This window comes from Xiphophorus hellerii, chromosome 12, assembly GCF_003331165.1.
Source record: "Xiphophorus hellerii strain 12219 chromosome 12, Xiphophorus_hellerii-4.1, whole genome shotgun sequence".
NCBI lineage: Eukaryota > Metazoa > Chordata > Actinopteri > Cyprinodontiformes > Poeciliidae > Xiphophorus > Xiphophorus hellerii.
In genome coordinates, this window is record NC_045683.1 from 20,855,745 (window position 1) to 20,872,267 (window position 16,523).

Here is a 16,523-nt window from a genome sequence, read left to right on the forward strand (position 1 = left end):
GTTGGAGCATCAACAGCCATCAGCATAAATGCTTACTCTCACTTTCACATTCATACATAATTAGAAGGCATCTCCAGTGACACGAGGGTCGTCTTACAGAAATTCCTCTTATTTGAGTGCTTGGTTGTTTCTGGAGAATCACATATCTTATAGAATAGCAACTTTCTGTGCTGCAATGTGGATGTAAACTGATTTAGATTCTACAAATTTTCTTAAACTGTTCTGGCAACAGGAGAACAGTAAACGTAGAAAATTTAGTTAATGACAAAATGGCTAAAATAATTTCCACATTTTGTCTCAGTCTAATTAGAAACCTAAATTGATTTTATTGGTATTTTATGTGACAAATGAATACAAAGTGTTGCATAATTATGCAGCATTTTGTATGTAGTGCATCAACTTGTTTGCTGTCTTTCTTATCTGGCTTGCAGTGAACATGATTGGACTACTTATAATTTGCTTGACTTGACAATGACTTACAGTACTTGTTGTCACTTTACAGTAAAGCTAAAAAGAAATGCATATCATATTTTTCTTCCTTTGTAAAAAAAAAAAAAAAGAACAACTCAATGCCGGTCTATAACATAAAATCCCAATAAAATTCACTGAGGTTTGTGTAATGACAGAATGTTAAAAAGAGGTATGCCACCACATTGACAGTACTGGCATAGCAGCTCTTGCAAATTTGTGTACAATACTCACCTTCTCTGGCAATGACAGAACGTGAGCCTGGATCGAATCCTACTATTCCTGCCACATTGTCGTTTGCTAGAATCACTATGGTTACAGTGTCTGAGCTTGGGAGGATACGACTTCCTCCAGCTGTGTTAACAAGCCCAATCATGAGGCTCTCGCTGTCCTCGGGTTCCAAATCGTCTCTGATTACTACCTGTATTGTCTTTTTAAGATCACCTGCATGCAAAGAGGAAAAAGGTAGACGCAAAAAGGTAGATGCAACGTTGGTTAAATCCACATATTCAAACTGTAAAACAAATTAAAGAAAGGTAGAGCTTTTAATAACCCTAAGGCTAAGGAGATGGGCAAGAAGCTAACATACCATCAAAGACCAGAGTCCCTCCACTCGCAATGAAATCAGAATCTGGTGTGGCTTTTCCTCCAACAAATCTCCACTCTACAGTGACAGTGCCCAGATTTCCTCCTCTTCTCTCAATGACCAGCGGTACAACTGTGGGCTCTTCTCGAACCTCAAGGTATAGTCCTTCCTTAGTGGCGTTGGGACTGAGACTGTAGATCAAAAATATGCCAAATGCATCTCCGTTCACTCCTATAGTGACTACAGCCTTAGCTGGCAGACCAATTGTAGGCAAATTCTTTGGTGGCACGGTCAAATTGACCAACTTCACCTTCAAACAACACAGAATACACATTTAGTTACCACAGAGCTTTTGTATATAGATTGAAATATAAATTGGACTGAGCCTTACCTTTAAAATCTGTATAGAGAAGCTTTCATCCATTTCTGGAAGCTTGTCAGTCAAGATTAAGACTGATAGGTTGGCAGTCCCAGATCCATCCTCCATAAAGGCACTTTGAGTAGTGACAGGGGCGTAATCACTTCCCGCCACAGCTTGGGCACTAAACAAGACAGCCGCTGCAGTGGTGTTTTTCATATAAGTCAAAACCTGAGATCTAGGAGTCAGCTGGTCAGCCCTGGATGTAACCCACGAACAGGACGGAGGAGTCACGGCTGATGACAGAGAGAAGGCCTGGCAGGCCTGTTCTCTCAAACAGGCAGCAGCACATGCAGCCACAGGGTCTCTTTGACCTGTGATGTTCACTGTTGTAAAGAGGCCATTGGCTGGAACACCTGACTTCGGAGAGTCGTAGTAGATCAATAGATTTTGGTCCTGAGCCTGAGCCGAGCCAACAATGTCAAACTCAGAGGTGCTGTACGTGATCTCCAAGCGACCAAAGTGACCTCCTCTGGAATAGAGCAGAGGAGAAAACAAAACCAGCAGTGAAAATTAGTGAGTGTTGTTGTATGTTAGTATATGCATAAGTGTTAAACAATATACAGTAAAAAGATCTTGACACATCAGCCATTCATTTTATTTGATTTTATAGGGATTTTATGTGAAAGGTCAATGCTAAAGAGGACATAATAGTGGTGTGAAAGGAAAATGATACATGTTTTTTTAACTAAAAATCTGAGAAGTATATTGTATAATTGAGTGCAGCCCCCTTTACACTCATACGCTAAGATAGCAGTTCATTGCTACTAAAGCTAATATTAGTCATGCACTTTACAAATTTGGCGTTAATGGAAGAGTAGTGAGATTGATGACCTGTTAAAACAGAGAGCCAAGAAGTTCCCTTTATAGTTTGCTACAAGCCACATAGTGGAAACAGAGAAATATGCAGGAAAATGTGCTTTAGTCAAATTGTTCTAAATAGTGACTTTCTGATATTAAAAATCTTACGTAAGGGAAGACACTTCACATTACGAAAATGCATCGTAATAAAATGACCTTTGCCTTAGTGGAGCATGATTGTGGCAGCTTTATGGCATGGGGAGAAGTCTCTTCAGTGGGAGCAGGAACTCTTGTCAGAGTTGAATGAAACATGGATCAGACTAAATACAGGATAATACTGGGATAATTTCTGCTAGACTAAAGAAAAGGTTCACCTCCCAGGAAGACAACAACAGTAAACACAGCCACAGCAACAATACAGTGGTCTAGCAATAAAAGCATATTGTATGTATAATTTTCCGTCCACTTTTTAACTGCACAATACTTTTGCCAGTCCCATAAAACCCAAATTAAACATATTGAGGTTTGTGGCTGAGTTGTGAATACTTTTGCTCAGTAGTCAATAAATTATTCTGAAAAGTACCTCCTGCGGACAGTGATATTAGCACCGTAAGCTCCCTCGAGTGGCTCCTGAACACGATAAACAGTCTGTTCAAAGTAAACTGTCCCATATGGGTTGTCATTTGCAGGCACTATTATGTTAACAGACGTATCAGCTCCCAAGTTTCCTCCATTACTGGCACCGATTAGTTCTACTTTAATAACCTAAAACACACAGAGAAGAAAGAAATACTTTTTTATAACAAGACAGGCTATATCATTATGCATTGTTTTTACTTTATTCATTTCTTTAGTCACCTCAGTAATTTCTGGTACATCGTCAGGTAAAATTTCAATCTTGATTGTCTTCACAGTTTCCCCAGGAGCAAATTTTACTTCTCCAGATGTGGGTCTGATATCCCCCTCTGCAAGTTTACCATTAACAATTGCCCGCCACTGGACTGCCACCGTTCCAATAGTGCCAGCATTGCGCACAATAGGCAATGTGACCACAGCAGAGGTGGATTCTGGTTCTTCAACTGTCACTGGGATAGCCTGAAAGACTGGGTAAATAAAAAAGGTATAACTTGTTAAGCAATAAATAGTCTAATAAAGAAGGACTTGGATTGGTGCTACTAACCAAAGGCACCAAAAGGGTCATCAGAAGGCAATATGGTGATGACGGCACGTGTGGGCTCTCCCAGCAGAGCTCCTCCGGTTGTTTGGTTGATCAGCTCAATGACAAAGGTCTCTTCCAGCTCAGGAACCAGATCGTTAATAACGTAGATTGGAACAGATTTACTGGATTCTCCCTCTAAAAGGACCACATCAGTCGAGGCTACGCTGTAGTCTTCGCCTGCAAGAGCACACACCAGCACACCATAATGCAAAGGCTTACCTGAAGCTGCACCAATCAGTTGGATTTTTTCATCATTATGCTTAATTTGTTCAAAACTTACTGACTCTGGCAGTCACAGGAATAGCTCTGAATTTGACTGACACGTCAGCAAAAATCCCACCAACTCGCGTGACATTTATTATGGGCCCAACATAATGTTCTGCAACACTGACAGCAGAAGCAGACAACTGAAGGATTCCAAAAGCGTCGTCGCTGGCCTCTACTATCACCTGGGCAACAATGTCAGTCAAAGGGCCCAGAGACGGGGATGTCAAGACTGAATGGTACAGAAAGCATATTTTCTGCATTAAATATGATAAAGTTACTACAAATATTTTATCTTCTTGAAATATATTAGATACACAAACTTTAATGACAATCGAACCAATATTGGTTTAACTTGGTGTTGGTCCTACGTAGACATAACACCTTTGATCTTCTAGGAGGACTGTCTGCAAGATTTCAGTGTGTTTATGGAAATATTGGACCAGGAGAGAATTTGAGAGGTCAGATGCCGGTGTTGGACTAGATGTGGTTAATGTGGTCTACCACACCTTTGTGAATTGTTTTTGCCAGTTGGTTCAACTAAATACCACTAAAAGTTGACATGAAATATTCAGTAGTAAGGAAATGAAACAACGGGATTTCTTCCACAGGTGGCTACCTATTATGGTACCATGCTGGAATTTATTGAGCTCCTGGGAGCAGCCCCTTCTTTCACAAATGAACAATACAAATGCCCTAAATGATGTATATTATTAAACTATGGGCATGAAAGTGACTTAAACATTTGAATTCAGTGACTTGGAGGACTGCCCTGATGCTTTAGACATTATTGCATTCATGTTAAAAAAATAAAACCATCAGAAAATTCTATACACAGTAACTTACTGGGTCTGTTTTGATCTCCTTTGATGAGATCAAGACTGATCAGTTTGACAAACACACTCTCATCTCGTTCTGGATCTACATCGTCAAGTACTCTGAGTGTGATGTTTGCCTCAGTCTGATTGGCCAAAAACACAACTGAATCAAGAAGGGAAACAAAGTCCTGCCCTTCAGTGGCTCGGCCCACACCAGGAGTCCTGTAAGGCTCTGGGTCAGACTCCTTTAGTGTCCCATATGTGACTTGCACCTGATAGCAAAAAGCGGAAAAGATTTTGAATGATGACACAAGAGCCACATATGGAAATGTGTCTATATATTCGGCTTATGGTAACTGGACACACCTGACCCATGGTTCCTTTCAGTCGTTGGATAGTGAGTGAGACAGTTACACCCGCTTCAGGAAGACGAACAGACCTCGATATATTAGCGAATACAAAAAGACCATAAGGATTATCACTGGCGAACACAGTCAGAGTGGCAGATGTTTGAACACCCAGACGACCTTTTGAAACGTTAACCAGAGACACAGTGTATCTCTTGTCCAACTCGGGGATCTCATCTTGGGCTACTCTGATGATTATATTCTTTGATATCTGCCCTACACCAAAGGAGATGTTGCCAAATCTCGTAAGGAGCTCTCCTTCAGAACTGGGATCAACTTCCCAGTACACAGTCACATTAGAGAGGTCTCCAAAGGACCGAACCACCTGTAAGAGGATAGAAAACCAAAGAAAATGCTCAGGATGTTCAACAATCTGTGAACATTCTACAAATAGTAAATTGTGTACTTGACTAACCATCAGGCTAATGGAGCTAAGCCCATCCTCTGGTTCTGTCCCATTAACGAATAGAGACTGAGGACTGAAGTCAAACACTCCATGAGCATCATCAGAAGCGGCGATGGTGACAGTAATTCGAGATGCAATTCCCAAGTTGGCTGTGTAGAAAATTGCAGATGACTTTGACTTGAACATGTCACACTTTGGATGAAAAACTAAAAAACACTACTAGAGAAGAGTGAAGAAAGTTCTTCCAGAGAAGTCACTTGATTAGCATAAACTTATTTTGAACAGAAAATTTTGTAATAGTATGATTGAGAACATGACATAAAAATGCAAGCTTTACTAGTGTATGGATTTATTTTTAGAGATGTACAGAGAAATTTCCTGGTGACCAGAAGACCTTCAGCCTGAAAATTAAAAATAGAAAATCTATAAAAAGGTTGACATAAGAGCAAAAGTTATAAGATCCTATAATAAGGAAAGACTGCCCACTGTTCATACAGCCTGCTACCACAGGAAGCTACTTTAGTCATTTTATACTCAACATATTGTCAAGCTGACAAAGAGGAGCCAATTTATAGACACTCATGAATACTTTTTAAGGTATACCTTGCTAGTACTTGGTTATATCTGTTTTGACTTCAGAACAGTAAAAACCCTTCCAATTTGAAAGATGCTCTATAAAATTTAGATTTGGTTACTAGACAAATCTAAATTTGTCTAGTAAAACTTTTTTGTTAAAAGCTTTACAACAAACCTGGCCACAATACTCTAATTAATTGCATCTCCAATTATTTTAAGAATTACTTACTAAATCCTAAAGTTTCAGGAAGACAGTGGGGTGCTGACAGTTCATACAAAAGGGTGTTCTGTTTGCCTCTTTGGAACGCTATTTGCTTTTCCCATGTCAATCTTCTTAATTACTGCTCACCAGGGTCACAGCGTAATGTAAATATCAAGCACACTCAAAAAGGCAAACACTCCTAAAGGAATGTAATGATAAAGGAGTAGACAAAAGAGACATAATGGGGAGTTGAGGAGGGGGAGACTTACCAGGGTGCTGATAGGGTGGAGGGAGGAAGTCAAAATCACTTTCCCCACTACCACTCGCTTCACCATGTAGAAAATGATCAACTAATGGATCACACACATGGATCACAAAGCGAGTTTTGGTGTTGGGAATGGAGGGGTTGAAGCCAGATTGGAATCACACCAGAAAGGAGATTGAGGGGCAAGAAGGAAGGAGTTGTCGGCAGGCAGTCACACATGTGGGTATGTGGAAGTAAATGGGAGCACAGCACACAGTACACACAGAAAGGAACAGGATGCATCAGCAATTCAGCAGATTTTTAAAAAGCATAATATTTTCAGGAAAATCAACTCATGATTTAAATTTGAACTTCTCACCTCCTCCATCTGCATTGTAGAGTTCCACCCTAAAATCCTTTTCAAGCTCTGGGACGGGATTATCTACAATGGTCACATTGATGAACTTCAACCTGTCACCTGGAAGAAATTCTAGAATACCCGTCGAGTCCTGATACGGAAAAATAAAAAAAAATGAAACATTCCAAATATATTTTTTCTGTCAATCGGAAAAAAATATCAACGTCAGTGCAGGCGAATTAGTAAAAAAAAAAAAAAAAAGAAAAAGTAAAATAACCTTATAGTCTTCAGGGCTGGACGCTGTGAAGGGGGTTGTTCTGTACCCAACAACGATTTTTCCTAATAGGCCTTGGGCTCTGGTGACTGGCAGCTGGATCTGACCATCCTCTTCATGAACAGTGATGTGTGCAGGTTGTAAAGCTGGTAAGATCAGACCTTCCTGAGGCGGACTGGGCTGGAACTGCAACAGTCCTGAAGGAAAGAAGGGTAAGGAAGAAGAAAGGAAAATGTACAATGAAACAGGTAAAAGTAAGGGTCATATGTTACTTAGTAATTATCAAGGGTCTGTAACTGTAACCCATGTTGAGAGTAAATACCATAAGGGTGGTCACTTGCTCTGACAGTGACAGTATTAACAGAGTTATTGGGATCGATGCTGGCTCCACTGGTGGGGGTGGAGCCTGGCTTTCCATCAGAAGACTCTGCTGACACTAGAGTAATCTGAAAAGACTCTGAGAGCTCTGGGAGGTTATCGTCATACACCACAAGGTTCAGTACCTGAGGGAAGGATTGGTAAACATTACCTCCAAGATCAAAAAAGAAAAAGTGGAGACTGTAGCCTCTACTAGTTTTAGAGTTGTGTGTTTTTAAACAAACAGAAGTAATAGTGTTTATGTGGCAGCATTAAATACAAGAACTTCCCTACACCTGTTTGCTAAATTTCAAATTTATTACCAAGCGCCCTCTAGGAGGAGCTGTTTATCAAGAAACAAGACAGCCAGAGTATAGGACTTCTGTTAAAGTGCACATCAGGAATTTTTATAAAATTATCATTTCAATTTGTAAATATAGCGCAGAGCATTTCCTGCCTGCTTTCTGTGTACAGTGTACAAACATATTTCCTGAATAAACTCCACTACAAGGACCTTTCCCAACCCACAGAAAGACTCAGACACTGACACACCTCCGAGAGCTGTCCAGGTGTGAAAACCACAGCTCCGGTTGCATTTGCAAAGTCTTCATGTGCTGGGCTGTCACTTTTCAAGCTGTCCAGCTGCGTAACAGTGTAGTTCACAAAGACAAAATCCAGAGAACCACGCACACGCTCAATCACACAGGAGACGGTGGAGCCCTCTTCAGTGGTCTGTTGGAACATTTATCAAACATCATTAATGTAAGGATGCAGTTGTAGACTGGCATTTACTTACAGAAGTATGTTAGAATTCAAAGAGTAAGCTTAATACTTAAGGCTAATATCACCATCTAATATCTCTACTGTGATAGCACTTGATAGTGCATGTAACTCTGTCTCTAGATGGTGTAAAACAAAGGAGATGCTCTGGTTCTGATGGAATGCCATCCTCAGCCCTGCCATCTGTTGTATTGATTGAAACAAATAGCAGGATCTCCCGTTTCGAGTGAAGGAACTCCAGATCCACTTCTAAAGGAATGCCCCCTCTGACAGACCTGTGCTGCCTCACCAGCTGTCGCTCCACCTGAGACGGCACAACACAAGAGTGCACGAGCCCAATAAAATTAAAAGGGACAGCATGCTCTCTCTCTGCAGCCTGGCATTCAGACTGATAAAATATGCAGCAGCACAGAGACTGACAACCCAATGGGTTAATATTACATGTATTGATATCATGCATACTATGTATTTACTGGGCATTGACTAAGAGTTGGCAATTCTACAACACAGGTCCTATAGAGACATGTCTTAAAAATGACATTTTACTTTAAGTACTTTATCAGTAGATTGACCAACCAAGACACATGGTGATGAATGTTAGTAATTCCTAGTGTTTATCTTTACATGATATTTTATAAAGGCACCTAGTCAAAAAAATAAATAAATAAAAATAAAGGTGACCATAAAAATATGTACTTTTCTAATGACGTAAATGCTTAGAGATACATCCATTTGTACCACGTTGAATCAGGTTCAGTGGAAACTCTCATTATGGGAAGGAAAAGCAGCAAACTGAGAATTCAATTGATGAACCCGGTCCGCTTTTCTAAAAGAAAAAAATTCTAGTCACCAACGTTGGAGGAAGACAAAAACTGAACATCATTTCCTTCACACCGCATCATCCCTATAGTCTAACATGATAATTGAAGAATCATGATATAGAGACATGTCCAAGTCCATGTAAGATAAAGAAAACCAATGCAATATAACCCTGGTGTTTCGTCAATTGCTAGACCAACAAAAGTAATTTACTAGAAGAAGATATTCTGGTCAGAGGAAATCAAAATTGAAAGTTTTGTCTACATGGAAAAACCACTAGAAGTGACAACTAAAACTGCACCTCAGCCTGACCAAACCATCTGTATGGTTGCATCTGGTGATGGAAGAATCATGCTGTGGGGATCCCTTTCCTTAGCACTCAAGGTGTGACAAGATAAAGTAATGTAATGTAAGCTGAACTGAGAATAGATGGGCAGATAGCTGGAGCTACACACTGCGACACTGATGGAAAATCTGTTAAATGCTGCAGCAAATACAAGACCAGGCCAAATATTCATACTCCATCAGAACAAGAAGTTTAATTTTTTTTAAAGAATCTTCAAAAAAGTAAACTTTAAGCTGAGCAAAGCTGATAGATACACAGCCCATGGGACAATGAAAGACAAATTCAAAGGTTATCAACTAAAGGGGGATGAAGTAAATGCATACCATACTTTCAACTTTTTTAAGCGTGTTATTTACCTTCCACTTCATAACTATACACCACTTTGTGTTGATATACGGGACAAATCTATTATAGGTGAGCTGAGAGCCAAAACACAATCACATTTTGAAAATGTGCAGAGATTGCTGAAAAACTCTTCATCTGCACTTACATCAGGTATGCAGGCCCCAGTGAATCCAAAAAGCCCATTGGCGTTGTCACTCTTCATAATTCTCAAAACAGCAGTGGGTCTGGGAAAGGGGAGGCGCGCGCCTCCATGCACAGCCACCAGCTGCAGATAGAACACCTCCTCTCCCTCCTCCTTCTCATCGTCCCTGGTTTCCACAACGAATGACTTCTGCCTCTCATCCTGGCGGTACCGCAGGTAACCCGAGATGTTTCGCAGGTCTGTTTTGGCAGGCTGAGTGTGGAGCTCGTGGATCTGGCTACGGTTAAGCCTTGTGTGGTACAGGCGCACATCCTGGAGAAGTCCGGTATAGCGCTGTTCACCCTTGAGATCTGACCCAATGAATACTGAAGAAGGTCCTGGGGTAGAAAAACCCAAGAACAGATTACTGAATGCTATTTGTGTAATACCCTTATATTTAAAATATTTAATAACTTAGCAGCAATAGTTCATAGTGTTATAACAAAGCTATACAAGTAAGAAAAGTTTTGCTACTTAATGAAAACAGATATAAATGTCTAAATTTATGTTAGTGTTTCTGTATTAATTTGGCTGCTTTATCGTACTGGATTAAGACAACAAACAGAATCTTGATTAAAGCCACCAGACGCCCGGCTCAAGCTCTTTCTCATTATTCATTTATACACTTGCACCTCTCACACCTCTCCTGTACTTATACAAGAGGTACAAACCTGTCCCTCTGCGGCGAAAATAAACTTAAATTTCACACTATGAAATACTTCTTTGAGTCAAGTTCCCTGGGGCAAACAGGAAACTCGCTTGACAGTTTTTTCTTTATGTCTATTTTGCAACTGTATGAAGCAAAAGAGGCATGAGGTATTTCCCCTCTTAGAGCCATTCGTGAAGCACATGCTATTGTCTGCATTAATTAAAGGGAATATAAAGAAAAGGAGATCCCGACAGATTCCTTTGAACTGTAACAAAATCTAACAATGCACAGGCTGTGCAGCCACTCAAGCATTGTAGAGTCCCAGTAGCTCAGAACAATGAGGCAACAACTGAAGGGTGCCCGTGGATGAATGAGGGTCCACATACGTTAACAGTATATGTACAAATTGTAGACTTCCAGCATTAACTGGGAAACAAGAGAGAGAAGGTAAAAACAACTAATGGGGATAGCTCTAGCTGTGAAACATTTCTGAAACGCAAAATTATTGTTTCAGGTAAAAACCCTGAAACCGTTTTTTTTTTTTTTCTAACAAAACATTTAAGCCAAACATATTATAGGCAACATACTGCAATGCTCTAAAAAGAGTTGTGCAAATAGGAGGCTAGTTTATGCAGGGTTTTGTGTGTTGATAGTTTTACTTACACCCACAGAGGTTTAAAGCTACTTTAGGAAGTCACTATAATTGCCATATGTTGCCGTATGCCATACTTAACTGTACTGCTATTTTAGTGCATGTATTTCATAGTTATGATTTATAATAGCAGACACACAACCAAATCATGATATGAATTAACATAGTGGAAACAACTGCATTTTAGAGAATATTGAGTCAATCTCAAAAGAAGCAGTTGAGAAAAGGTTTCAAAAACAAACCTACCGTCATTGATGCCTTCTCCTTTGATGCTCCTCAGGCCACCAGGTATGGAGGTCCCATCCAAGAAAAACTCAATAATCCCGTCATCAACTGTTATCATGACATGTAGCCACATATTTTCCTCCAAAAACTTTTCTGCTGAGGCTCTTGCCACTTGGGTATTATTTGAACCTATTACTGTATAGTACAGCATCACAGTGACATGTGACTCATTGGTGTGGACCTTCACTCCATAGTGCAAACTTCCATTTGTTTTTCCTTTGGACATTACAAAACCATCAGTGTTTAGTCTAGGTACGAGCCAAGCTGAGAAGGTGAAGTTACCCACAGCTGCAGGAGCATCTTCAGGCGAGATGGTCCCGTAAGCTCGTGGAAGACCAGAGAAGAACCAAGTGTCTGTGGCTGAGTGGTGTCTCCTAGCATGAGGCCTGAGCTCAACCTCATCTGGGAAAGAGGCTTGCAGCAGTAGATCGTCCATAAGAGGAAGGCCATTTGGGAAGCTTGCAGACACAATCTCCCAGGAAACTCGCACATCGCTGAAAGTGCCCTGCTGTCGGAGAATGGTGAAGGAAGTTACATAGGACATATCGTTTTCATCGAGTACGTCCTCAGCAACTTCTTGGTCCAGATTGTTGGCAGCAATGGCAAAAACACCAAATGGGTCGTCATTGAAAGGAATGAGGACTGAGGCATTCAGAGAGGTCTCTGCAAGTTTCCCCCCGGCCCCCTGGGTAACCACCTAAAAAAAATCATGGACATGGGGTTAAAAAGGTTACAAACATTTTTAAAGAATGGATGCAATAATAAATGCATTGACTCAAATGAAATTGTATGTTAAACCTTAGCTCATAGTCACCTGAAATATTGACCAATCTGAGGACAAAAAACTCATTAAACTCTGGGAGTTTATCAGCGATAGCCTCAAGGACAATTGGTTTGGTTTCTTCCCCAGTAACGAAGGTGATGGAACCCAACGTGTTTACAAACTCCTGTTTTTCTTCAAGAGGTGTGGCTGAGTCATTGGCAAACAGCTGCCAGAACACTGTTACGTTACCAAAGTGTCCCCTTGCTCGTAGCACACTGGACAAAAAGACAAACAAATAAATGACATTTCTAAAAATCTAAATTGATATTTATACTGGTGTTTCAAAAAAAATAACCAATAAATAAGTGAAGCATGAAATATAACACATGAACATATAAGTTAAATAAACTTAAGTATGATCTCAGAATATATTTCTTACTAAAAATTGTTGCTCTTGCCCTCTTCCACAGGTTTTTCTTCAGGTTTCAAGGAGAAAACTCCATTGGCATCATCGTTGGCTTCAATCACCACATTAGCTGTGTCTGCGCCATAAACTACAAGCATCGCCTGTGTGCACATGGATATCATTGGGTTAGATCAAAACCTAAAGCAATGTAGCGCAAAAGTAGAAGTGTAGACCCACTGATAATAAACCACAGTCATATCCAAGGAAAATAAGATTTAAAAAGGGGTCTGAAAATAAATGGTTACATAATAGGCTACTTTTAAACCTTTCTACAAAAAAAAATAAAAATAAACAAGACATACAAAGGAACTTGCAGGCTATATTTAGCTAAAATTACTTTTTCCAATAACTGCTCTGTGGAAAGCCCACACAGTAAGCTGCCAGACTATGAGCACATCATACCAACCGTGTAACCATGTAAGTCCACTAGCAATTAAACAGGCAAAATAAAGAGCATAAAGCCTCAACATGCAGCTGGTTGGGGTTAAACACCAGACCTGCCATAAACCATGGGCGAACTAATACTAATTACATTGAAATTTATAGCAAGACTTTCAGTGAAATGACATTTCTTTACTTAGTAGCTGTCTATTCAAACAACATAGAGTAAATAGTAATTTATATGAATTTCAAAGACAGGCTGAACTTGAGTGATTCTACAAAGAGTGCCTCAAAATCCCAGCAACTGCAATTGCAGCAAAAGGTGGTTATACAAAGTATAGACCCAAGAAAGCTGAATGCAAACATTCCTTCCACTTCACAAGCACTATCTTGTGTTGGTTTATCACATAAAATCACAATAAGATACACTGAATTTTTCAATAACAAAATGTGAACATTTTCAAAGGGTATGACTGCTTTTGCAAGGTACGGTGCAATGGTTATTTATTTTCATTCCTGTTCAGTGATGAAAATGATCAAACATGTGTCTCCTTTTCTCCTCTAGTCACTTTAAAAACACTGTTGTACTCACCTGTGGCGTGATATAAAACAATGTAAAAAGGTTCATCTGTCTCTGGTATGTCATCATCTTTAATAGCCACAGAGATGTTCTTCATCCATTCTCCCACATCAAACACTAATAATGTGCTATTTGTCAGAAGAGTGAAGTCATCTGCTGATGCTCCACCAAATTCCACTCGATACATCACGGTCGCCAGGAAGTCAGCTTGGCCTGCCCTCAGGACAGTGAAATTAACAACGCCTCCTTCACGAACACGAGCAGTGAATGGTTCTGAGGTGAGAAAGTGAGGTTAAAGGAGAGAAAAGACACCAAAGAGGAGAGATTGATGAATCATTAGTAACACGACAAACTAATAATTCAGAGGATTTTCTGTGCATCGTTTGACTGTTACCAGAAAAATATATGGGGTCATCGTTCTTATTAATCCACAAGCTGGCACTGAGTGTGTTTCCTAATCTCGCTCCACCTGTTGCATTTGACAGTGTGATGGTGAAGTTCTCCTTGTCTTCGGGAATCTTATGTCGTACAAAAGAATAACAACAATGCACATTTAAATTTCAAAAAGAAACTCAACTGGCATGATTGCAAGTTTTTATGACCCAAGTCTAACAATGTACCTCATCAGGTACAGAGGAGAGGGTAAGGTTTTTCAAGTACTCTCCTTCTTTGAAGGTAAGCTGTCCATAGATGGGCATAACATCTCCCGACAGAGCCGGCTTTAAGCCCCACCAAACTGACACTTCTCCAAAGTGACCTCTATTCCTCACCACAGGGTACACAGCTGAAAGGGAGATTATTAGTGTCACTGCTCAAGGCTTATAATATCATATTTGTGCATTTTCTCTTCAATGTTTAACACAACGTTAGTTTGGACGAAAGCACATTTTCACTAAATGCCATACAAAAGTCTTTGTTAATGCAGATTCAATACAAGTATTAGGTCCATGTGTCAAGGAGATTTTGCTTATAATGTAAAAGTATCTCATTAGTTCACTTACCATGGTGTATTGTCTCTCCTTTGCTCTCATTGATGGTGACTGTGAGCTCTGACTGGATAAACTCAATGACCCCAAAAGGGTCATCGTTCTTGCGGACAGTGATGTTGACCTCCCTGTAGTTGCCTAGACGACTTGGCGGAGTGCTGTGGCTACTAAGTACCACAGAAAATGTCTCATCCAGCTGTATGAAAAACATATGTGTAAAACACTCATTTAAAAACACTAGTACTCCCAAATTAAATGAGTTTTCTTGCTTTGTTATTTTCTATAATAAATAAAACATATAATTGACACCTAATGTGCCATTCTTTTATGTTCTCACCTCAGGTATCCCATCAGGTGTTGCAACCAGTGCCACCTACCACCTCTCTGTCCCCAGGTTTAAACTCAAGGATTCCTGTTGCTCCATAGAATTCAGCTACTGCCTGATGGTGTCACTGTGTATCGTATGAACTGCTTCAGGAGTTGTCCTTGAGATCTGACCACACGCAGTTCCACAGCCTCACCCTCCTTGATTTAAATTGGACAAATTTCACCAGACAGACCAAAGAAAAATGACTATAAGATTTAACCTCAACACTTAATACCAAGAGGAACTTCAAAACCCTGATGAATGAAAATTGTAGAGACACCATAAATGGACCTTACCAAGCTCCGCCCACAACCGACCCATGTGACCGCAAGTCTCACAAACAAAGCCTGCTGCTTGTTGTTTCTATGTAAACATAACTCGATTAGTGCATCATTTCTACCGGATTTTCACAATATATCAGCTACTACAATGGACAGAGGAACTAACAAGTTCATGTCATCATCTGGGAGGAGGTTACTGGTTTCTCAGTCACAAGCTGGTTGCAAACCTGAGGCCAGCAGGTGTCAGTCAGTTATGGTTGATCTGACATTTGGTTTGATGACGTCAATATGAGAAGCTACAGACTGATAGGAGGAACCAAAGAGCTCTGTAAAGGTAAAGGCAAATCTTCTTAAGTTGGGATATAATTAATTTAATTTCACATAATTATCGCGGTAGAAGCCATTTGTTTGTTAAAATTTTATGAAATATATTTGTTCTATTTGATGTTTGTTGTGAATGACGTATACTCACAAATGAACGAGGTAATTAGTCCAACGTTTAGAAACTACAGCGGCTGTAATGCGCCACAGCAAAGGTAAACAAAGGTAAAATAACATGAACAGGTGATCAACTCAAAACCACTCCTACCTTTTTACTCTCTCTCGCTCTTTGTAATTTAAGCACACCTGTTACCGTGGCAACCGCCTGCGCCCCGCAAGACGAGCAAAGTTTACGTTAAAAACATAACATTCAGTCCGTTACGATATCAAGTTTCCAGGCTTGATATTAACACAGCGATGGTTGATTGACTAGCTGTACTTGGTGCTAGCGTGGCTAACACGAGTAACAGTTTAGTCCAAAGCCTTATCTGCTAAAATAAAATCTTTACAGACACATTGCATATTGATCTGAATAGCTAACGTAAGACTGTGTAGCAAACAGGCTTCAAGGTGTAGAAGTTGTATCAGTGCTGCCATTATGCTGTACTTAGCTAACGGGAAGCTAAGTGTGTTTGTGAGACGGCCACACACGTGACCACGTAGAATGGGCATCAGCCAATGAAAAGCGGCCCCTGTGGTAAGGTCCATTATGGCTATCTAGAAGGTCTTGTCATAATTAAGATTAGATCTCTGGCTAATATTTTTCTCAGAAAGGCTAAAGCTCATTTAAACTGTCTGGTTTGCATGACCATAAACAAAATCCATATTTTTTAATATGGTTGAGGACAGGTTCATACCAGTTTAATGTTAGCACACTTTTTACATTCCAAAACCATTTCTGATGTGTCTTTTTACTCAAATAT

The 16,523-nt window shown here is 40.0% G+C and overlaps 1 protein-coding gene across 1 annotated transcript in view; it reads right to left on the reverse strand.

Annotated features, from left to right (window-relative positions):
- Positions 1-16,523, reverse strand: part of adgrv1 (adhesion G protein-coupled receptor V1) — a 114,906-nt gene that overhangs the window by 71,630 nt on the left and 26,753 nt on the right. The window contains 27 exon segments of the mRNA XM_032579062.1: positions 703-912; positions 1,058-1,364; positions 1,446-1,944; positions 2,857-3,038; positions 3,132-3,376; positions 3,454-3,669; positions 3,773-3,988; positions 4,603-4,846; positions 4,941-5,306; positions 5,397-5,536; positions 6,435-6,515; positions 6,789-6,918; positions 7,045-7,238; positions 7,364-7,544; positions 7,951-8,130; positions 9,834-10,207; positions 11,417-12,134; positions 12,136-12,152; positions 12,270-12,493; positions 12,658-12,772; positions 13,646-13,918; positions 14,040-14,163; positions 14,266-14,429; positions 14,647-14,827; positions 14,969-15,004; positions 15,006-15,065; positions 15,067-15,156. Of these exon segments, the coding sequence (XP_032434953.1) occupies positions 703-912; positions 1,058-1,364; positions 1,446-1,944; positions 2,857-3,038; positions 3,132-3,376; positions 3,454-3,669; positions 3,773-3,988; positions 4,603-4,846; positions 4,941-5,306; positions 5,397-5,536; positions 6,435-6,515; positions 6,789-6,918; positions 7,045-7,238; positions 7,364-7,544; positions 7,951-8,130; positions 9,834-10,207; positions 11,417-12,134; positions 12,136-12,152; positions 12,270-12,493; positions 12,658-12,772; positions 13,646-13,918; positions 14,040-14,163; positions 14,266-14,429; positions 14,647-14,827; positions 14,969-15,004; positions 15,006-15,065; positions 15,067-15,156 (5,767 nt within the window).